This window comes from Kogia breviceps, chromosome 14 (assembly GCF_026419965.1).
Source record: "Kogia breviceps isolate mKogBre1 chromosome 14, mKogBre1 haplotype 1, whole genome shotgun sequence".
NCBI lineage: Eukaryota > Metazoa > Chordata > Mammalia > Artiodactyla > Physeteridae > Kogia > Kogia breviceps.
The window spans coordinates 23,679,273-23,703,711 of NC_081323.1; the positions used below are offsets into that span (position 1 = coordinate 23,679,273).

At 39.9% G+C, this 24,439-nt stretch overlaps 1 protein-coding gene and 1 non-coding gene across 5 annotated transcripts in view; one reads left to right on the forward strand and one right to left on the reverse strand.

The window, feature by feature from the left end:
* Positions 1–165: 165 nt before the first annotated feature.
* Positions 166–24,439, forward strand: part of TRPC4AP (transient receptor potential cation channel subfamily C member 4 associated protein) — an 88,567-nt gene continuing 64,293 nt past the window's right edge. The window contains exon 1 of one of the 4 annotated variants that reach the window (XM_067012110.1): positions 166–452. In XM_067012110.1, the coding sequence (XP_066868211.1) occupies positions 243–452 (210 nt within the window). In that variant the 5' untranslated portion in view covers positions 166–242. Of the gene's footprint in view, positions 453–10,930; positions 11,207–24,439 lie in introns of those variants that run through there. The other 3 variants (XM_067012111.1, XM_059038007.2, XM_059038009.2) reach the window with 3 other exon arrangements.
* LOC131741905 (small nucleolar RNA SNORA11) lies at positions 22,507–22,635 on the reverse strand. The gene has a single exon (XR_009331260.1). It is a non-coding gene; the product is annotated as a small nucleolar RNA SNORA11 (small nucleolar RNA).

The following is a 24,439-nucleotide window of genomic DNA, read 5'->3' on the forward strand; positions in this document are numbered from 1 at the left end:
TGTTCCTTCTTCTGGTACATAGCCCTCTGCCTTTTCATCTTGTCTATCTTTCTGTGAATGTGGTTTTTGTTTCACAGGCTGCAGGACTGTAGTTCTTCTTGCTTCTGCTGTCTGCCCTCTGGTGGATGAGGCTATCTAAGAGGCTTGTGCAAGCTTCCTGATGGGAGGGACTGGTCGTGGGTAGAGCTGGCTGTTGCTCTGGTGGGCAGAGCTCAGTAAAACTTTAATCCATTTGTCTGCTGATGGGTGGGGCTGAGTTCCCTCCCTGTTGGTTGTTTGGCCTGAGGCGACCCAGCACTGGAGGCTACAGGCTCTTTGGTGGGGTTAATGGTGGACTCTTCGAGGTCTCATGCCAAGAAGTACTTCCCAGAACTTCTGCTGCCAGTGTCCTTGTCCCTGCTGTGAGCCTCAGCCAGCCCCTGCCTCTGCAGGAGACCCCCCAACACTATCAGGTATGTCTGGTTCAGTCTCCTATGGGATCACTGCTCATTCCCCCTGGGTCCTGATGCACACACTACTTTGTGTGTGCCGTCCAGGAGTGGAGTCTCTGTTTCCCCCAGTCCTTTCGAAGTCCTGCAATCAAATCCCCTAGTCTTCCAAGTCTGATTCTCTGGGAATTCCTCCTCCCATTGCCAGACCCCCAGGCTGGGAAGGCTGACATGGGGCTCAGAACCTTCACTCCAGTGGGTGGACTTCTGTGGTATAATTGTTCTCCAGTTTGTGAGTCACCCACCCAGCGGTTATTGGATTTGATTTTATTGTGATTGCGCCCCTCTTACTGTCTGAGTGCAGCTTTTCCTTTGTTTTTGGATGTGGGGTATCTTTTTTGGTGAGTTCCACTGTCTTCCTGTTGATGATTGTTCAGCAGTTAGTTGTGATTCCAGTGCTCTCGCAAGAGGGAGTGAGCGCATGTCCTTCTCTGCCATTTTGAACAAATCTGTTTGTTTTTTTGATGTTCAGTTGTGTGAGTTCTTTGTATCTCTTGGATGTTAACCCCTTATCAGACCTATTGTTTGCAAACATCTTCTCCCATTCAGTAGGCAGCCTTTTTGTTTTGTTGATAGTTTCCTTCTCTGTACAGAAGCTTTTTAGTTTGATGTAGTCCCATTTATTTATTTTTGCTTTTGTTTCCCTTGCCTGAGGAGACATATCCCAAACAAAAATATACTGTTAAAACCAGTATCAGAGATCATACTGCCTATATTTTCTTGTAGGAGTTTTACGGTTTCAGGTCTTATGTGTAAGTCTTTAATCCATTTTGAGTTTCTTTTTGAACATGTTATGACAAAGTTCATTTATTAGTTCTAATAGTTTTTTTGGTGGTATCATTAGGATTTTCTATATATAGATTCTATAGATATATCTTGTCATCTATGAACAGTGACAGTTTTACTTCTTCCTTTCCAACTTGGATTCCTTTTATTTTGTTTTCTTGTCTGATTGCTGTGGCTAGAACTTCCAATACTGTGTTGAATAAAAGTGGCAAGAGTGGGCATCCTTGCCTTGTTCCTTATCTTACAGCAAGTGCTTTCAGCTTTTCATCATTGAGTATGATATTGATGGTAGATTTGTCATATATGGCCTTTATTATGTTGAGATATATGCCTTCTGTACCCACTTTGTTGAGAGTTTTTATCGTAAATGGTTGTTGAATATTTTTTGATAGGCAAGAAGTAGATTTATAATTTAGGATGCTCATAAAGGATACAAGTGGGCAGGCAAGAGGGCTCTGCCCTGAGAACTAAGTGGGCTACATTTTTATAATCAAAGGAAAAGTGGGGAGGGGGAGAAGGCCAACTTCTTCCTCTTCCTTTGTAAAGATGTTGCAGGAAAATGGGGCACAAGAGGATGGTCATGTCTCAGGTCTCAGGCGAGGTCCTGGGACGGGCCATCAGGTGAGAGTCCTTGGCTTCACACAGGAAAGAATTCAAGAGTGAGCCATAGTAAAGTGAAAGCAGAGATACACATTCCATAGACAGAATGCAGTCCATCTCAAAAGGTGAGAGCAGGATTTCCCTGGTGGTGCAGTGGTTAAGAATCTGCCTGCCAATGCAGGGGATGTGGGTTTGAGCCCTGGCCCGGGAAGATCCCACATGCCATGAAGCAACTAAGCCTGCGTGCCACAACTACTGAGCTTGCGCTCTAGAGCCCACGAGCCACAACTACTGAGCCTGCACACCACAACTACTGAAGGCTGCGTGCCTAGAGCCCATGCTTTGCAACAAGAGAAGCCACCACAATGAGAAGTCCACATACTGCAGTGAAGACCCAACACAGCCAAAAATAAATAAATAAATAGATTCATTTTTTTTTTAAAAGTGAGAGCAGCCCTGGGAGAAACAGTCTCCAGAGAGTGTGGGCTGTCTCAGAAGGTGAGAGCAGCCAAATGGATGTTGAATTTTGTCAAAAGCTTTTTCTGCATCTATTGAGATCATCATATCGTTTTTATCATTCAATTTGTTTATGCATCACATTGATTTATGGATATTGAACCATCCTTTCATCCCTGGGATAAATCCCACTTGATCATGGTGTATGATCTTTTTAATATATTGTTGAATTCAGTTTGCTAATATTTTGTTGAGGATTTTTGCATGTTTATCAGTGATATTGGCTTGTAACTTTCTTTCTTTTTTGTGTGTGTCTTTGTCTGGTTTTGGTATCAGGGTGATACTGGCCTAGTAGAATGAGTTTGGAAGCATTCCTTCCTCTTCAGTTTTTTGGAATAGTTTGCAAAGGATAGGTATTAACTCTTCTTTAAATGTTTGGTAGAATTCACCTGTGAAGCCATCTGGTCCTGGAATTTTGTTTGTTGTGAGTTTTTTTTTTTTTTAAATTACTAATTCAATTTCATTACTGATAATCTATCTGTTAATATTTTCTGTTTCATCCTGATTCAGTCTTGGGAGGTTGTATGTTGATAGTTTACATTATGATTCATTCTTGGTGTTGTACATTATATATATGGGTTTTGACAAATGTATAATGATGTGTGTCCACCATTATAGTATCATACAGAGTAGTTTCACTGCCTTAAAAACCCTCTGTGCTCCACCTTTTCATCCCTTCCTCTCTCTAACCCCTGGTAATGACTGACCTTTTTACTGTCTCCATGATTTTGCCTTCCAAAATGTCATACAATATATAGCCTTTTCACATTGGCTTATTTCACTTAGTAACATGCATTTTAGTTTCCTCCATGCCTTTTCATGGTTCAATAGCTCATTTTTAAAAAATACATTGTCTGGATATATCAGTTTATTTAATCATTCACCTACTGAGGATATCTTGGTTGCTTCCAAGTTTGGGCAATTATGAATAAAACTGCTATAAACATCTGTGTGCAGGTTTTTGCGTGGACATAAGTTTTCAGCTCCTGTGGGTAAATACCAAGGAGCATGATTGCTGGATATTATAGTAAGAGTACATTTAGTTTTTTTTAAGAATCCACCAAAGTGTCTTCTAAAGTGGCTGTGCCATTTTGCATTTCTACCAGCACTGAAAGTTCCTGTTGTTCCACATCCTTGTCAGCTTTTGGTTGTCAGTGTTTTGAATTTTGGCCATTCTAAAAGGTGTGTAGTGGTATCTCATTATTTTGGGGGGGGAGGGAGGAGGGAGTTGTTTTGTTTTGTTTTGAGGTATAGTTGATTTACAATGTTGTGCCAATCTCTGCTGTACAGCAAAGTGACTCAGTTATGGTATCTCCTTGTTTTAGTTTGCATTTCCCTGATGACATTTGATGTGAAGCATCTTTTCATATGGTTGTTTGCCATCTGTGTGTCTTCTTTGATGAGGTGTCTGTTAAGTTCTTGGCCCACATTTTAATCAAGTTGTTGGTTTTTTTAAAATTGTTAAGTATTCTTTGTTTATTTTAGAAAACAGTCCTTTATTGTATATGTCTTGCAAATATTTCTCCCAGTCTGTGGCTTGTCTTTTCATTTTCTTGAACTCTCTCTTACTTTCACTGCAATTTATTTGTTGAAGAAACTGGGTTGTTTGTCCTATAGTTTCCCATATTATGGGTTTAGCTAATTGCATCCCTGTGGAATTGATTGTTTAATGTCTCTCTGGTGCTTTTGTTTTGGTAAATTGATATTAAGATCTAGAGGCTTAATCAGAGTCAGATTTTTTTAAAGTTTTCCATGTAGAATATGTCATCCTAAGAGCCATTTAAAAAAATATTTATTTATTTATTTATTTATTTTTGGCTGCATTGGGTCTTCATTGCTGTACGTGGGCTTTCTTACATGTAGCTGTTCAGTTTTCCCAGTACCACTTATTGAAGAGATTTTCTTTTCTCCATTGTATATTCTTGCCTTCTTTGTCATAGGTTACTTGACCATGTAAGTGTGGGTTTATTTATTTCTGGGCTCTCTTTTCTTTTCCATTGATCTATGTCTCTGTTTTTGTGCCAGTACCATACTGTTGATTACTGTAGTTTTGTAGTATAGTCTGAAGTCAGAGAGCATGATTTCTCCAGCTCTGTTCTTCTTTCTCAAGTTTGTTTTGGCTATTTGGGGTCTTTTGTGTTTCCATACAAATTTTAAAATTATTTTTTCTAGTTCCATGAAAAGTGCCATTTTATTTTGATAGGGATTGCATTGAATCTGTAGGTTGCCTTGGGTAGTATGGTCATTTTAACAATATTAATTCTTCCAGTCCAAGAACACATTATATCTTTCCATCTGTGTGTGTTGTCTTCAGTTTCTTTCATCAGTATCTTATGTATAGTTTTCTGCGTACAGGTCTTTTACCTCCTCTGGTAGGTTTATTCCTAGGTATTTTATTCTTTTTGATGTGATGGTTAATGGGACTGTTTCCTTAATTTCTCTCTCTGACAAAATGAAAACACAGCCTACTGAATGGGAGAAGATATTTGCAAATGACATGACTGATAAGGGGTTAATAGCCAACATATATAAACAGCTCATACAACTCAACATCAAGAAAAAAACCAACTCAATTAAAAAATGGCCAGAGGAACTGAGTAGACATTTTTTCCAAAGAGGAAATGCAGATTGCTAAAAGACACATGAAAAGATGCTCAACATCACTCATCATAAGGGAAATGCAAATCAAAACCACAGTGAGATATCACCTCACACCAATGAGAATGGCTGTCATCAAAAGGAACCCAAATAACAAACATTGGCATGGGACTTCCCTGGTGGCACAGTGGTTAATACTCCATGCTCCCAATGCAGGGGGCCCGGGTTCGATCCCTGGTCAGGGAACCAGATCCCACATCGTGCAGCAACTAAGAGTTCACATGCTACAACTAAGGAGCCGGTGAGCTGCAACTAAGGAGCCCACCTGCCTCAACTAAGGCCCTGTGCAACCAAATAAAAATTAAAAAAAAAACAGAAACAAATGTTAGCGAGGATGTAGAGAAAAGGGAACCCTCATACACTGAAAAGACAAACATGAAAGGGACTCTTTTATGAAAGACAGAGAAGATGAGGGGAGTCTTAGAGATTAAAAGACACTAAAGAGACATGGCATTCAAAAGCAATGAGTGATCCTTGATTGAATCCTGGATGTGGGGGGAAGACTCTATGAGACATTTTGGGGGGCAACTGCAGAAAATTGAATGTAAGGTAATATATCAACATTAAATTTTTTGGGTGTGATGGTGTCATTGTTATTAGGAGTATGTCCTTGTTCTTGAATGATAGATACTGAAATATTTGGGGTGTAGTATGATATCTGTAATTTACTTTCAAATGGTTTGGCAAAAAATGTGATATATGTATATATACACATGTAGATAGAGAAGAAATAGATAAAACAATGTTAACAATTGGTGAGTTTAATCAAGGATATATGAGTATTCATCATATTATTCTTTTAACTTTTCTGTAGATTTGAAAATTTCCCCCCCAAAAGCTGAGGGAAAATAAAATATTGCAAATAAGGTGCTTGGCCAACGGTAAATGCTGAAAGAAGGGTGGGTCTTACACAAGTGTATAAGCTCCATGAGAGCAGGGACTTTTGTTTCTTTTATTTAGCACCTACAGTAGTGCCTGGCAGGTGAAATGGTACTCAACAAACATTTTTGAAACAAATCCTTGAGAGATTGTACATTAGAAATGTAATGTGAAAGAATATAACCGTCAAAAATAACACCAAAGGACGATGCATGAACAGCTGTTTCCGTGGTCTGAATATAACTGTGCCAGTTGCTTTGATTAAAATGACTTTTCTATGATTAAAAAATATGATCTAAAAAAATTGCCCCAGAAAATCCATCTGCCCAGTTGAGTTTGGTAACTCATTTACAAGAAGTGATATTCTGTGTAGTATCAGCATGTTTGGTTAAGCCATTTGGGATTATTGTGGGGAAAAAAATTAGCCTATTAAGGAGCTTCAGTTTTTCTAACCCTGACCTAAATTGACATCCACTGGCCTCTTACGGGAGGGGTGCTCTGCCCTCTGGTGGTGAAAGACCCTCATCTGTTTTCTACAGAAAAGGCCAGCAGAACAGAGATGAAGTGGAGAGTACAGAGGTTTCTGGAAACCTATCTCCTTATTTCCTAGTCAGTAGTGACCTTAGAACTGAACTTGATGTGATCATTTTTAACCCAGTGAATAGCCAGCTTTGGGGAATGCCTGGGCCAGGCTGGGCTGAGGAAGTTTCAAATTTAGGAATGTAAAGTGACATTTGTAGTTGGGTCAAAACTGAGGTGGGAAGACTTGTTCCCAGCATGATGAGTGCCAAGGGAAACCTGAAGGGTCATTTGAACTGTAAGGTTTGTCAGGATACTGTCTCCTTGCTGTTACAAGGATGAGAGTATATTCCACCATATGCCTCAGGAAGAGCTCTGGGTGAAATCCTGGGGCTGTGCTTGCCCAGGGAAGGCTGGCTGCTGCACAGACGACTGACCAATGTCCAGCTTTGTGTCCCTGGAATGGATGTTTTTTCCTTTCTTTTTTTAAAAATTAATTAATTTATTTATTTTAGTTTTGGCTGTGTTGGGCCTTCGTTTCTGTGCGAGGGCTTCCTCTAGTTGAGGCGAGCGGGGGCCACTCTTCATCGCGGTGCGCGGGCCTCTCACTGTCGCGGCCTCTCTTGTTGCAGAGCACAGGCTCCAGACGCTCAGGCTCAGTAGTTGTGGCTCGCACAACAACAACAACAACAAAAAAGAATGTGTGGTGAGCACCTTCCTATCCAGTTATAGATATGTAATTTTTAAAATTTACATTTTAAATTATTAAAGTTATCTACGCTTATAATAAAATGAAAGGAATAGTGTAAAAGTTAGAAGAATGAATATTCTTTCCCTCCCTCCTAATTCCACTTCTCAGTGGTAACTGCTTTCAACTATTTTGTGCATAATCCTCCAGGTTTTGTAATGTATATGTAAATTTATATAAGTAGATGATTTTTTTCTTACACAAATGAGATTACATGATACACAGTGGTCTTCCATGAGGGCTTTTTTTTTTTTTGTGGTACGCGGGCTTTTCCCTGTTGAGGCCTCTCCCATTGCGGAGCACAGGCTCCGGACGCGCAGGCTCAGCGGCCATGGCTCACGGGCGTAGCCGCCCCGCGGCATGTGGGATCTTCCCGGACCGGGGCACGAACCCGTGTCCCCTGCATCGGCAGGCGGATTCTCAACCACTGCACCACCAGGGAAGCTCCATGAGCTTTTTTAACTTAACTGTGTCATGAACATCTTCCCATGTCAGTGTGTGTGTGTGTGTGTGTGTGTGTGTGTGTGTGTGTGTGTGTGTGTCCTATTCCTTTCGGTGACTGTGCAGTATTCTGCTGAGTAGATGAAACATGATTCATTTAACTAGTCACCTATTGATGGATATTCAGATTTTTCCAATATTTGATATATAAATATCTCACTGAATATTTTAGTAATACATCTTGGTATACTTGTTTAGCTGTTGCTAAAACATAAATTCCTAGAAGCAGATCAAAGTATATGAATATTTAATTTTATTTGAAATCTTAGTATTTTATTTTGTAAATGATGATGTTCAATGGCTCAAATATTCCATTATATTGAAACACTAGATTTAACTATGATCCTACTTTATTGTTACATTTTTTTCTATTTTTGCTTTCACAAATAATACAGTAGTAAGCATTTTTGCATTAAATCATCATCATATCAAATAATATCATTAGGGAGTAATTATCAAGTCAGAAAGTTTGGATTTCTTTATGACTTAATTCATATTGCTAAAAAATTTCTTTGCAGAAAGATATATCAGTTTATGTTCTCACCATCAACATTCTACTATTAATAAAATTGAGGGTGGGCATTTTTTACACATTTACTGGCCATTTATTTTTCTTTTGTGAATTACCTCTTCCTTTCTACCTATATTTCTATTGGGTTGTTTGGTTTTTTCCTTGATTTTTTAAAAAACATTTATTTATTTATTTATTTTGGCTGCGCCGGGTCTTCATTGCAGCATGCGGGATCTTTTTAGTTGCGGCATGCGGACTCTTAGTTGCCGCATGCGTGCGGGATCTAGTTCCCCGATCAGGAATCGAACCCAGGCCCCCTGCATTGGGAGCCTGGAGTCTTACACACTGGACCACCAGGAACCGTTTACCTTGATTTTTGTAGGTGTTCATGCATCTGTTCATTAATTTTTTTGAACCAATAAACAAATATTTGACCACCTACTATGTATCAAGTACTATTCTACGTGCTGGAGATAAATGCAGCAACGAACAAAGACCAAGATTATCCTCCAGTCAGGGGGAGGGGTGCAAAAAGTAAACAACTATGTCATGTGGAGATAGTGCTATAGAAACAAACAAAGCACGTAATAAGATGGTGAGTTTAAGGAGTGCAGTTTTTATATGGATAGTAGGGAAGATCTCTCCGTGAATAGAAACCTGGAGTTCATGAGGAAGCAAGCCATTCAGAGAGCTTCCTGGGGATAACAACTTCAGGCAGAGGGCGCAGTAAGTCCTTCATACATTCTGGATATTGACTGTTTCCCAGAATATCACTTGCCTTTTATGGTTGTTCATAGTGTCTTGTACAGAAAATTTTAACATTGTTAAGGTCAAACTTGTCAATCTGTTCCTATTCATGACTTCTGGGTTTTATGATTGAGAAGAACTTTTCTATCCTCAAATCGTAAAAGTATTCCCATAGATTAACTTCTCTTTCTTTTTTTTTGTAAATTTATTTATTTATTTTTGGCTGCGTTGGGTATTTGTTGCTGTGCGTGCGGGCTTTCTCTAGTTGCGGCGAGCAGGGGCTACTCTTCTATGCAGTGCATGGGCTTTTCACTGCGGTAGCTTCTCTTGTTGTGGAGCACGGGCTCTAGGTTTGTGGGCCTCAGCACTTGTGACACGTAGGCTCGGCAGTTGTGGCTCATGGGCTCCAGAGCGCAGGCTCAGTAGTTGAGGCGCACAGGCTCAGTTGCTCCACGGCATGTGGGATCTTCCTGGACCAGGGCTCGAACCCGTGTCCCCTGCATTAGCAGGCAGATTCTTAACCACTGTGCCACCAGGGAAGTCCCCACTTGTACTATTTTTATACGTTGGTTTTTAACATCAGATAATTTACATATCATAAATGTATGAGGTATAATTTACATATCATAAAACACCCATTTTGAGTGTGCAATCTAATGATTTTTAGTCAACTTAAGGTTGTATAACTATTACCACAATCCAGCTTTAGAACTATACTTTGATTTTGTTACATATAGCTTTTAGTATGTCTGAGATTCATTTTAGCTTGGTGTAAAGTTTAAGACCTAACTTTTTTTTTTCTTTGCCCATTGATTTGAAATGTCTCCCTTACCACATGCTAAATTTCCATGTACACCTGGACCTGATCCTGGTCTCCATGTTCCAGGGGTCATAAATAGGGTTTTATTTGGCCCATGGAGTTTTTAAAATTGAGTGATTTCACATAAAAACCCAGACTTTTGGCCTTTCTGGAAAAACTAGACAATTCAGCAACAATCTGCAGGAGGTGAGTAGAGACCACTCCTTGTAGATGGGTATGGGGATGGTGACCACAATCACAGTTTGCCAGAAACAGTCCCTTTACACGCCTGCTGTCCCCTTGTAATTAATGGCATCCTTTCATTCTTAAAAGTTCTGGTTTGGGCAGTAAGTTATGGGTCACAATCTCCACCATTCCTTATTGCATCACACCCAGCATTCCTCTTTCATTTATGTTACAAGACCCCCTCCCAGGAAGAAAAAAGGAGAGGAGATGCCACGATCCTGGCACAGAAGTTTGCCAAAAAAATGATTACCTGGGCTCAGAGTAGAACAGAACATACTATCTGGTGGGGAGAAATCAGGACAAGAGTCCTCTGACAGAGAATATGATGTCACAGTTTACCAATCCTTTGCCCTTCCATTATTTCATTTAACATCACAACAACCTACTCGGTTACACAACTTACCCAGTTTGTTGCTGTGCGTCTGTGTATGGATGTGCTGTCTTCCCTGTAACTCGCATTTCAAAACAGGGACCTACTTACTCTGCTCTGCTCACCACTGTTTTCTCAGGGACCATTCGGTGCTGGGCGCAGAGTTGGCCCCAAGGAACTATTTCCTGGCTGAATAGGCTCCCAAGAACTACTGACTGAATGAACTAAAGAGGAAATTGAGCCTCAGAGAGGTCCGTGGCGAGTCAGAGGCAGAAAGAAGCAGGCGGGAAATAGACCAGACAGCCTGATTCCTGGTCTGGAATCCAAGATCTTTTCCTAGCCAGTTGGCTGTAACCTCCCCAAATAGGCAAGAAATGGGAGAATGCACGCGCAGGGACCTGTCTTCGACCTTGGGGGATCTCACTGAAATGCTGGACGGAGGGGCCAGAAGGACAAGTGGCGCAAGAAACGCCACATCGCTCTCTCGCACCTGCCCTCCTGAGAGCAAGACTACATTTCCCAGCAGTCCCCGCGGCGCGCACGGCCCCTGCCACGCGGCTTGCACCTCCGCCGTAGGCCCGCTGGGGGCGCTGCGGCGACCCCTCCGCCGCCCCGTAGGAATCTCCGCGGCCCCGGGGCCGCTTGCTTCCTGTTTGTCGGACGAGGAGACATGGCGGCGGCGCCGGCGGCTGCTGGGTCTGGGGTCGGCCGAGGGCGACGGGCGGCGGCAACTGTGGCGGCTTGGGGCGGATGGGGCGGCCGGCCGCGGCCTGGTAACATTCTGCTGCAGCTGCGGCAGGGCCAGCTGACCGGCCGGGGCCTGGTCCGGGCCGTGCAGGTACGAAGCCGGCCCGGAGGGGCGGGGCGGGGTGGTCCGGGCGGGAGCTGGCGGGGGGCCGGGCAAGAGGCCTTTCCAGGCCGCCGCTGTACGGGCCCGACCCCTCTTGGCTGGCCGCGGGGCCTCCCTGTGGGCTGTCGCGACGCTGTCAGCCGCGGCGGGGCAGTGGGCAGCGGCAGGCTAGCGGCTCCGGGTTAGGGGCCGAGCAGGGCTGGGCTGCATCGGGCATTGATGGCGTGTACGAGTCCTAGGCCCAGCTCCTGGATCCTCCCTTCCTTGCGCCACGTCTGCACGTCTGGAGGACCCTGGGCGAGTTTGCTGTAGCCTCTACGGGCCGCGAGTTTCTTCCCCGTGACTTGGGCGGTGGGTCATCACTGCAAACCCCAAAAGGTTCCCAAGCCATCATAAATGTCATTCTCTCAGAGAGGCCTTTCCTAGACACAACCCTCCCCCTTCTAAAGTGGGTCCCTATTGTTATTCAGTTACAGCCCTGAATTCGTTCCGTTCACATTACTTTCTTAGTCTGTAATTACATATTTCTTTGTTGTCTATCCTTTTCCTCGCCTGTATCCCATGTTAGGCTGAGCTCCAGCGGGTGCAGGGACTATCTGGTTTGCCAGAGTAGAGCGTCATGGTAAAGAGCTAGGGCTCTGGAGTCAGGCCTGGATTCAGAACCCTGCTCTCTCTTGCTTGGGCAAGTTACGTTTCTGTGCCTCAGTTTCCTGATTTGTAAAATGGAGATGATAATTAGTAAACTACACGTTAAGGTGTTGTGGGCATCAAAGACAATTGTGTAAAGCGTTAAATGCATTTCTGGTGCACAGTAAAAAGCTGAAGAGTAATCAGTTAATATGAATGCTATACTGGGTATCTGGCTTATAATAGTGCCCAGTATATGTTTAGTATCTATTTTGAATGAATGAAGGACACTGCTTTAGGGTAAAGCAGTATGAATAAACCTAGGCTGCTCTTTCCTCTACTCCCCCCGCCCCCATGTTCCCAGAACGTACGTTGCAAACACACCTGTAAAGCATTAGCTTAATTTAAGGATAGCTTTTGCATAAAGAAACTTTTAAAGTAAATACAGGAATAGTAATAAAGTGATTGGTGGGAGTGGAGTGGGAATTGGGTAGATGAGGGAGAGAATGAGAGTGAGACTTTTCACAGTATAACTTTATATGTGAACTTAATTTTGAACCACTTCAATATTACTCATATGGTTAAAAGGACAGAATATAAGATAAAAACCAGGTGGTCTGTGTTTGTAAAGGGTTACAGATGAAGAAGCAGTTCTGAGTGAACAGTATTTTCCTGAACATCAGTTAACCATAGATGAGCAACTTTTTTCCCTTTGCATACTTCTCTATCTGCCTTAAGATTCTGGAAATACTTGCTCTATCCTTTAACCCAAAGACCCTTACTGAGCTGGGTATGTAGGGAACTAACTCACCTTTACTGAGCACATATTTTGGATCAAGCATTGTGCAAGGTATACAGTGTCTTTAATTCTCAATCTTTTGAATCAAGTGTCGGGACTCATCTCAACACAGATGAAGAAACTGAGGTTCAGAAAAATTAGGTAATTTGCTCCTAAGCACTCGTCTTGATAATCCTCTATGTTCTGAGGGCAATAGGGAGCCACGGAAGTTCTTTAACTTAATGAATGGGGAAATTTAGTACACTTCATTTGTTTCCAGTGCTGGATGACTTGGAATGGGAGGAGACTGAAGAAGCTCACCAGATAGAAGGTGCTGGAATGTTCTTGAGCCTGGTCTAGTCTGGTTATTGTGGTAATCAGAAGTTGTATACAGACAGGAATGGGAGCTATTTCAGAGGTTGAGATGGATGTACCTTCCCAAAACTATAGTGAAGATAAAGTGGGGAACTTCATCTTTCACATGTGTCCTTTCTTAGTCACTTTCTTTGATCACTTCCTTGCTACACCCCCACGTTGCAGAATAAATTATATCCTCACAAGTATTCCATAGCACAGTAAGCATATCCATTATGGCATGTGGTATACTTGGAAGGACCAGATTAAAATTTTTTTCTTTATGTTTTAAACACATAAAATTTACCTTCTTAATCATTTGTAAGTGTGCAGTCAGTAGTGTCAGGTATTCACATTGTTGTGAAACAGATATCCAGAATTTTTTCATCTCGCAAATCTGAAACTCAACCCATTAAACAACTACTTTTTTCCCCTCCCCCAGCCCTAGTAACCACCATTTACTACTTTCTGTTTCCATGAATTTGATTACTTTAGATACCTCATATAAGTGGAATCATACATTGTCTTTTTGTGCCTGGCTTATTTCACTTAGCATAATATCCTCAAGGTTCATCCATGTTGTAGCATGTAACAGGATTTCCTTGGAAAAGACCAGATTTTGAAGTAAAATGGACCTGGATTGAATCCTAGTTCTGTCACTTATAACTAGGTTATATTATTTAACCTCTCTGAACCTCAGGTGCATTATTTCTAAAATGGCTGTAGTAACATCTGCCTCATAGGGCTGTTAGGAGGAGTGAAATAACATGTCTAAAAAGCTTGGCCAGTGTGTGGCACATAGTAAATGTTCAGTAAATAGTTGCCATCAGCTCATAGCTATCAGAGTGGGCTTCTTGAGAGACTGTGTCTTATTTTTCTTTGTGTCTGCAGAGCCTGAAACAGCGCCAGTCACTTGATCTTCAGGACTCAGGAAATTGTTTGACTTGAAATACTGTATGTGAGGGCTCTGTCCTCCTCCTCGGTCCTGTCTCTTTGTATATCCAAAACAGTCCCATGGCTTTAAGGAGTTCTGGAGTCAGATTACCTAGGTTTGAGTTCCAGCTCTGGTACATACTTGCTATGTGTCTTTGGACAAGTAGCTTAATCTCTTTATGCCTCAGTTTCTTCTTTTTTTTTTTTTTTTTTTTTTTTTTTTTTTTTTTTTTTTTTTTTTTTTTTTTGCGGTACGCGGGCCTCTCGCTGTTGTGGCCTCTCCCGTTGCGGAGCGCAAGCTCAGTGGCCGTGGCTCACGGGCCTAGCTGCTCCGTGGCATGTGAGATCCTCCCGGACCGGGGCACGAACCCATGTCCCCTGCATCGGCAGGCGGACTCTCAACCACTGCGCCACCAGGGAAGCCCTCTTCATTTTTAAAATAGAGATAATCATGGGACCTAACCTGCTAAAGCTGTGGTAAGGACCAAGAGCGTTTATACATATAAAGCACTTAAAATGGTGTCTAAAATATAGTAAGCATGCTATAAAGATTAGCAACTATCGTTTTTAGCAAAACTATATTCTGATAGATCCTAAATCTGTATTTCCATCCTGGTTTCTCTCTTTAGCTCCAGTTGGATATATCCAGATACTTTCTTAGGATCTCCACCTAGGCATCTAATGCTCACTTCAAACTTAATATGGCAAATACAATTCCTGATTCCACTTCCACCAAACTTGATCTTCCTCAAGTCCCAAACGGAACTTGAGAGAAGGCTGGGAGAAGACCCCAGGCCACATGATTTAGAATGGGCCTGTCCTACTTGGATTTTAATGTTCCTTATTTTCATCTCTCCCTTTCAGTTTGACCTCTATCAAGGTAATAAATGCTGGTATGATGCTTTAGCATTTACAGAGCCTGTTCACATTTATCAGCACATTTGATCCCTAAAGCAAATCAGATCTTATAATCCCTTGCTTAAAACCCTCCAGTGGCATCCCATTGCAGTTGGAATCAAATCCAGATTCCTTTCCAGGGGTGCACAAGACTCTGCACGATCAGTAGGAATTGAGGGAAAGGGATAGACTAGGCAGAGCAACTCACACAGGTCGTGACCCACCGCACCTAGAGATATTACTTCAGTTTGGCAATCTGGTGACAGGCTAGGTTATGGCATCCTGTTTTGTTTACCAAATTTCCGGTCATTGCTTCCTTCATGATTTTTGGCATATCTAAATTCTACCTGAGTGTTACTTCATATGTATATTTTTAGATTGACTCTTTTTTTTTTTTTTTTTTTAAATCTCAATTGGCACAATTGTTTTAACCTTGTTCTGAGCATTAGCATTTGAAACCTAGTGGTTCAAGTCAAATACAGTCTTCCTTTGCCTGTCAAGGACAATTTGATATCTAAAACCCCGTAGATAGGATAAATTCTCATTAATTAAAAATATGAATAATATTTAAACAAAGTTTTTATATTTGCAAACCATAAAATTCATTCTTATATTAAAACAAATCCCATTAAAGTAGACACGTGCATTCATTGGTTAATGTTTGTTATCAGAATAATGTAACAGTGTATTTAATCTTCATTAATTAAAGGTATTTAATCTTCATTAATTATTCTTTAAGAAGGGTATTTACTTGCACTTAATACATTTTGAAGCATTAGATATTTTAGGACTAAACAAGTAAGATATACATTTTATGTTTGTGGAATTCAGCCTTTAATTATTTAAAAAGAAAAGCAGTAAAGACAAAAATAAGTCAATGAAAACTGTAAATGTCTGGAAGTGTCACATTCACTAAACAGGTTGACAGCTTTGGCAGCATGATGTAAGAGATTATCACTCCTGTAAACTGTCAAACCACAAGTATTCTGAGAGAAGAAACCCATACAACATCTGCCACAAATTCAACTTTGAAGATGCCTGGATGGTGGCTCTTTTCATCACAGTACTCAGCTGTTCACAAGGAAAACAAAATCCAGATGATTATTTTTATCTTATTTATTTATTTATAAATTTATTTATTTTTGGCTGCATTGGGTCTTTGTTGCTGCATGTGGGCTTTCTCTAGTTGTGGAGAGTGGGGGCTACTCTCCGTTGCGGTGCGCAGGCTTCTCATTGCAGTGGCTTCTCGTTGCGGAGCACAGGTTCTAGGCACGCAGGCTTCAGTAGTTGTGGCACGTGGGCTATAGAGCGCAGGTTCAGTAGTTGTGGTGCACGGGCTTAGTTGCGCCGCAGCATGTGGGATCTTCCTGGACCAGGGCTCGAACCTGTGTCCCCTGCATTGGCAGGCGGATTCTTTTTTAAAAAAATTAAATTAATTAATTAATTAATTTTTATTTTTGGCTGTGTTGGGTCTTCGTTGCTGCGCATGGGCTTTCTCTAGTTGCGGTGAGTGGGGTCTACTCTTTCATGGAGGTTTGCAGGCTTCTCTCATCACAGTGGCTTCTCTTGTTGCGGAGCACGAGCTCTAGGCACACGGGCTTCAGTAGGTGTGGCACACGGTTTCAGAAGTTGTGGCTCGCAGGCTTCAGTAGTTGTGGCTCACGGGCTTAGTTGCTCCACGGCATGTGGGATCTTCCTGGACCAGGGCTCTAACCCATGTCTCCTGCATTGGCAGGCGGATTCTTAACCACCACGGAAGCCCCAAATGTTTATTTTTAAATGAGAGTAAATGCCTTGTGAGACAAACTAGTAGTAGTAAAAGAAATTCCATGTGAAGTTGAATAATTTGAATACGATTTGGAGGATCTCTGGGTATCACGAACCTTATAACAAATAATAGCAGTGCCCCCACTTTTCACCCCCAAGTTCCACCCTCCCCAAGCAACCACTGCCCACACTGTAGCTGTTTTCTTTTGTAGGGGAAGAGTCCAGGAAACAGGAAAGCCAGCATTCTAAATAACATGCTTATAAGGCTATTTCTTGACTTTACAGTTTTAGAGATTATCTATTTTCTTCCTCTTATAGAGATTAGGATTTAATTCACAGCACCCTGTGCCACACATTTGGTCTCCATCATTCTCCTTATGTAGTTATATCAGTTTTGGCTGTTGGTGTTAAGTATTTACATTATGATGATAGTGATGAGATATAATTGTTTATAGCAGAGCCATATAGGATACAACAATTGTATTTGTTGTGTATAATTTGTTTTTCTTAGAGTTAAAAGCTGCCCTTTCTCCCCCTACTTTTTAAATTGAGACACAAATATAGTAGAATTCACCCTTTCAGTGTATAGTTCTACAAGTCTTGACAAGCACACACAGTTGTGTGGCCAGCACTACAGTTAGGATTTAGAAATACCCTTGTAGTAGTCAACCACTTCCCCACTGCCCTCCTTTGGCAACTTCTCATCTGTTTTCTATTCTGTTAATGCCATTTTACTGACTATCATAGAAATGGAATCATTCCATATGTAGCATTTTAAGTCTGGCTTCTTTCAGTAGTATAATCATCCTTATAAAATTTGCTTTTCTTTTTGTTTACTTACAATTTACTCCCAAATTCTAAAACTCCTACTTTTTTTTTTTTAAAAGAAATCCTTGGAACCCTCTGTCCTCCAATTTGGACTAGTTATTTGCTAGAACAGCTGAATTCTTGGGATTTCCCTTCACCAAATTCAGGGCATTTTATTTCTTTTTCTCATGTTTTGGATCTCTGTTTTCTGAATCCTGTTTTCCTTTTTCTTGGGGGAGTACATTCTCTGGTAGCCTCCTAAGAAAGCCTACATGGGAGGTAACTTTTTTTTAAAGCCTGTGTGTCTGAAAATGTCTTTTATTCTTATACTTGAGTATTTAGTTAAGCTGGGTATAGAATTCTAAGTTGGAAGTTATTTTCCCTTAAATTTTTAATGGCATTATATTATTCCATTGTCTTTAAGTATTTGGTGTAGCTGTTGAGAGGTTCTGTTCTGATTCCCTGTCCTTTGTGCATGATCTGTTTTCCCACTCCTCACTCCCTAAGCATTTTTAGGATCATCTCTCTTTCTGGTATTATGAAATTTAACTATGATATGCATTGATGAAAGTCTTTCTTTTTATTCATTGTGGGTATACTTTGTGTAGATATACATTAAAATATATAACAACTATAATAAAGTCATGTCTGTCACCTGACATTAATAACCCCCTCTGCAAAGTGATTGCACTAAGTGTTCTCTTCGGATCTTCCTATCTTTGAAAGACATTTTCTCTCCTGTGAAGTTCAGGCAGTGATTGCTTTGGAGAGCTTCATGGAATAGGTGAGACTTGAGTTGGTTCTGAAGAATGAGTAGAATTTTAACAGTAGCAGAGATATTTCTGACACTAAGAACACCACTGATGGGCTTCCCTGGTGGCGCAGTGGTTGAGAGTCCACCTGCCGATGCAGGGGACACGGGTTCATGCCCTGGTCTGGGAAGATCCCACACGCCACAGAGCAGCTGGGCTGGTGAGCCACGGTGCTGGGCCTGCATGTCCGGAGCCTGTGCTCCGCAATGGGAGAGGCCACAACAGTGAGAGGCCCGTGTAATGCTAAAAGAAAAAGAACACCACTGAGAAAGTCCTCATAACCAGCCATTAGAAGATGGAAGAGAAAGTGAAGTGTTTCTGTGGGACATAGGTGGGAGATAAGTTTAGATATTTGGGAATGGAGTGGGGAGGATAACTGACATTTATTGAGCGTACACAGTTTGTCATTGTGCAGATACTTGGGTTTTTTTTTAAAGTTTATTGTTAAATATTTTACCTACCTAAAGCTGTAATAAGTAATGCCAGTGTGTTACAATAATAAACATGTATCCACGACCAAATTTGAGGAGTTACCAATACGTTTAATGCCCCTTTCATGTCAGGCCCTGCCTTCCAGGGGTGCTTGTTTTGAGGAGATAACATATGCACATGTACAAAAGAGTTACAGAGAAAAGTAAGTCTCCCTTACAAACAGCTCATTACCACCTCTACTAGCACCCTCCAGTTCTACTCCCAGAGGCAGCTATGGTTTTGATTCCTTGTTTATCTAAGCTTAGGAAAGCAAATATTTCTCTATATGTTTGTCCTTACACAAGTGATACTGTACACACTGTTGTGCGTCCAGCTTTTTTCCCTTAAAATATATTTTAGAGATCGTTCCATAATTAGTACATACAAATTATTTTGTTTTAGGTGTTTACAAAACTTTTTGTGTTGAAATATACAAATAAAAATGCACAAAAAAAAACAGCCCAATGCAACTTCCAACATTGCATTTAGTCATACTAGTTTTCATGCTTTATGTAAATAGAATCAAGCTGTGTACTGAGTCTGCCTTCTTTCAGTCAACATTGTGAAATTCATCCGTGATGGGTGAAGCTGTAGTTCATTTTCATTTCTGTATAGCATTCTGTGGTATTAAACTACAGTTCATTCATTGTACTTTTGATGAGTATTTGGGATCTTTCCAGTTTTTGGCTATTGTGAATAATGCTTATGTGAATGTTCTTGTATATGTCTCGATGTATATATGCACAATTTCTTTTGGGTAAATACTTAGAAGTAGAATTGATGAGTTATAGGATATACATAGGTTCAGCACAGCAGCTGTTGCTGAACAGTTTCCCAAGTGGTTGTACTAATTTACAATCCCACCAGCAGTGTATATGAGTTGCTGTTGTTCCATGTTCTCGCTAACCTATGGTGCTGCCAGTCTTCTTAATTTTAGTTATTCTAGTGTGTGAGCAGTAGAATCTCATTATGGTTTTAGTTTGTGTTTCCCTCATGACTCATGAAGTTAAGCACCTTTTCAGAAGTTTACTGGCCATTTGGACATTCTCTCTTGTGGATTACCTGTTCAAATCTTTTGCACATTTTTCTGGTGGGGTTTTTTGTTCTTTTTTTTTTTTTTAATTGATTTGAAGTTCTTTTTATTCGCTGGATATGAGCCCTTTGTGGTGATGTTTTGCAGATATCTTCTCTTATTTGGTGGCTCGCCTTTTTAGTTTCTAAAAAGATCTTTTGATGAACAGAAGTGCTTTATTTTAATACGACTCATTGTATAACTGTTTTCCCTTATGGTTAGTGCTTTTTGTATTCTGTTTAATAAATCTTTGCCTACCCTTGTATTTATCTTCTAGAAGCTTTATTGTTTTGCCTTTTCCATTTAAACATACACTCCACTTGGAATTTATTTTTGGATGTGGTGTGAGCTTTTCAATAGAGATACCAAGTTGACCCATTATTTATTGAAAAGTCTTTTTTGTCCGTCCAGTGCTCTGTAGTGTTTGTTTTCACATCTGTTTCATGTCTGTTCTGTTTCTCTGGCCTGTCCATTTACCCTTACACTGATACCACATTGTCCTATTTTCTGTAACTTTATGTGTGTTGATTTTGGTTATAGAATATTGAATCAGAAGAGTAGCTTCTCCTACTTATCTTCAAGATTTCTTTGGCTCTTCTAGCCCCTTTGCCATTTCCATATACATTTTAGAATGAGCTTGTACATTTTTACAAAATATTTTGATTGGGATTGCCTTCAGTGTATTCAGTACAACACATTCATTCTCTCTCTCCTGCCCTTACTCCTCTTTTTCTCTGATCTGGTCTCCCTTAATCTCTCTTGATAATGTCTTATGTATGTAGTTTTCTATATAGTGGTCTTGCATAACTTTTGTTAGATTTATTCCTTGGCATTTGACATGATTTGATGGTATCGTAAATAGTGTTTTTAAAATTGCGTTTTCTCACTGTAGCTGTAAGATAAAAACAAGAATGATTTTTTTATTGCTTCAGCATTTATATTGCTTTTATATTTTAATACTTTACCTTTAGATTATTTTGGATTGTATATGTATACAGTCATCTGCGAATATCATATCTGCAAATGAAGCTTTTATACTTTCCAATCTTATATCTTTTTTTTTTTCTCTTGCCTAAATGTGCTGTTTGGGATGCTCCAGTACAGTGAATTAAATTGGCATATTCCTGATCTAAGAGGGAGAGCCTTAAACATTTAACCATTAAGTATGATGTTTGCTGAAGATTTTCTGTAGATACTGTTATTAGTTCACTTCTTTTCTGAGTTTGAGTTTATGATGTTGAATTCTATCAGAATGCTTTTTCTGCATCGAGATGTTCATATAATTGTTTTCCTTGTGTTATTAATGTGATGAATTACATTGAGTAAAATTTTCAAATATTAAACCAAATCTGAATTTGATTCAAAATTTCATCCTTTTTGTAGATTGCTAAATTTGATTCACTAATTTTTTTATTAGGATTTTTATCCTTCTGTGTTCATGAGTGAAAGTAGCCTATAATTTTCCTTTCAGTGGGTTTTGGTATCAAATTTATCCTTGCCACTAGACATAGCTTTAGTTGGACCCCACGAATTTTGATCTGTAGTGTTTTCAGTGTCATTTATTTCAGAATACTTTCAGATTTCTACTTGGATTTCTTCTTTGACCTATGCATTTTTTAGAAGAGGTATCTCTTAATTTCCAAACATTAGGGTTTTATAATTATCTTTCTGTTACAGATTTTAGGCTGACTGCACTGCAGTCGGGGAACATAGTCTGTATTTCAATTCATTTAAATATGTTGAAATTTGCTCTATGGCCTAGCAACTGGTCATTTTGTAAACGTTCTGTGTACTTGCAAAGAATGTGTAGCGAGTAGTTATTAGATGTAGTGTCAATTTCTGCAGTGAAGCCATCTGGGATTTTGATAGGAACTGCAATGAATCAATATTGAGGGTATTGCCATATTAGAAATATTAAGTCTTCCAATCTTTGAACGTGGATAACTTTCCATTTATTTAGGCTTTCTTTACTTCTTTAATTTCTTTCAATGGTGTTTTGTAGTTTCATTGTACAAGTCTTGTATCCCTTTTGTTAAATTTATTCATAAGTATTTTATTCTTTTTGATGATGTTATATATAGGATTGCTTTCTCTTTTTTTGAGATTAATTTGTGCTTTTATTTGCCAGTATAAATACAGTAGCCTGCAAATTTTTAATCTAAAAAGTACATTTTATATCACAATCCAACACACACACATATATAATATGTATACATATATAAAAGTGAAACAAAAGTTTTGCCAAAAATGTCTACCCTGCGTGTTAATTCTTTTTAAGAGTTTTTTTTTTTTTTTTTTAACCAAGACTGAACTGCCCTGACACATCATAATCACCAAAGTCCCTAGTTCACCTTAGGGTTCACTATAATGAAGTGAATAGTGTTGCATGTTCTATGGGTTTGGACAAAAGTATGATGACATAAAATCATTATAATGTCATACAGAGTATTTTCACCACTCATAAAAACTTCTGTACTCTGTGTATTCATCTCTCCTCTCCCCGCAAACTCCTGGCAACCATTGATCTTTTTATTGTCTCCATTGTTTTGCCTTTTCCAGAATGACATATAGTTGGAATCTATTTTTCTTTTTTCCTTGAAGAGAGGGGTTCAAAGCCCTAATGCCTATAAGACCACTCATGGCTCACCCACGCATGGAATGGACAGGCTCTAGGTGGCAAACTCCCCCACTAAATACTGTAGATTTCCTTCCAGTACTGAGCCCTGTCCCACTGGTCCTTCCTGGTAGCCACGTAAAAGTGCATGGGGATACATATTGGGTATTTGTTCATAGGAAGGCCACAAGTTTTGTGCCCCTTGTCACAGTGAACCCAGGTTCCTGTTGGGTGTGTTGTAAACACACGAGCCATTTCTTCAGACCCCTGCTCTGAGCACATCCATGGGATTGCTTTCTTATTTTTCACTTTTGGATTCTTCATTGCAGGTGTGTAGAAATTCAGGTGATTTTTGTATATTGATTTTGTATCCTGCAATCTTGCTGAACTCATTTATTAGCTCTAATTGTGTGTGTGTGTGTGTGTGTGTGTGTGTGTGTGTGTGTGTGTGTGTGTAGGGGTTCCTTAGTATATTCTGTATGCAAGGTAATAGCATCTGTAAATACAGTTTTACAAATTCCTTTTCAATCCGCATGCCCTTATTTCTTTTTCTTGCCTTGTTGCTCTGGCTAGAATATAGAGTACAATGTTAAATAGAAGTGGTGAGGATCAACGTCTTTGTCATTTTCTTGATCATTTTGGGAAATCCTTCAGGCTTTCACTTTTTTAAAAAGTAAAGTCCATACTTTATTCAGATTTCCCCAATTTTTCTTTTCTTTTTTTACTTGAAGTATAGTTGGTTTACAATATCATATTGTTTCAGGTGTACAACATAGTGATTCAGTATTTTTATGGATTATACTCTGTTTAAAGTTACTATAAAATAATGGCTATATTTCCCTGTGCTGTACAAAATATCCTTGTTGCTTATTTATTTTATACATAGCAGTTTGTATCTCTTATTGTCCCTCCCCTCTTTCCACTGGTAACCACTAGTTTGTTCTCAGTTCTGTTTTGTTATATTCATTCATTTTATTTTTTCTTTTATTTAAAAAAATTTTTATTGGAGTATAATTGCTTTGCAATGTTGTGTTAGTTTCTGCTGTACCGTGAAGTGAATCAGCTATATGTGTACATATATCCCCTCCCTCTTGGACCTCCCATCCCCACCCCCAAACCCATCCATCTAGGTCATCAGAAAGCTCCGAGCTGAGCTCCGGTGCTATACATCAGGTTCCCACTAGCAATCTGTTTTACACATGATAGTGTATTTATGTCAAACGTAATCTCCCAATTCATCCTACCTCCCCTTCCGCCCCATGTCCATACATCCGTTCTCTAGGTCGGCCCTTCTATTCCTGCCCTGCAAATAGGTTCATCTGTACCATTTACCTAGATTCCATATAGATGTGTTTTTCTCTTTCTGATTTACTTCACTCTGTATGACAGACTCTAGGTCCATCCACATCTCTACAGATGACCCAATTTCATTTCTTTTTATGGCTCAGTAATATTCTGTTACATATATGTACCACATCTTCTTTACCCACTCATCTTTCGATGGACATTTAGGTTGTTTCATGTCCTGGCTATTGTAAATAGTGCTGCAGTAAACATTGGGGTACATGTGTCTTTTTGAATTATGGTTTTCTCAGGGTATATGCCCAGTAGTGGGATTGCTGGGTCATACAGTAGTTCTGTTTTTAGTTTTTTAAGGAACTTCCATACTGTTCTCCACAGTGGCTATATCAATTTACATTCCCACCAATGGTGCAAGAGGGTTCCCTTTCTCCGCACCCTCTCCAGCATTTATTGTTTGTAGATTTTTTGATGATTGCCATTCTGACCAGTGTGAGGTGATACCTCATTGTAGTCTTGATTTGCATTTCTCTAACAGTGATGTTGAGCATCTTTTACTGTGCCTCTTGGCCATCTGTATGCCTTCTTTGCTGAAATGTCTATTTAGGTCTTCTGCCCATTTTTTGATTGGGTTGTTTGGTTTTTTTTTTAATATTGAGCTGCATGAGCTGTTTGTACATTTTGGAGGTTAATCCTTTGTCTGTTGCTTTGTTTGCAAATATTTTCTCCCATTCTGTGAGTTGTCTTTTTGTCTTGTTTATGGTTTCCTTTGCTGTGCAAAAGCTTTTAA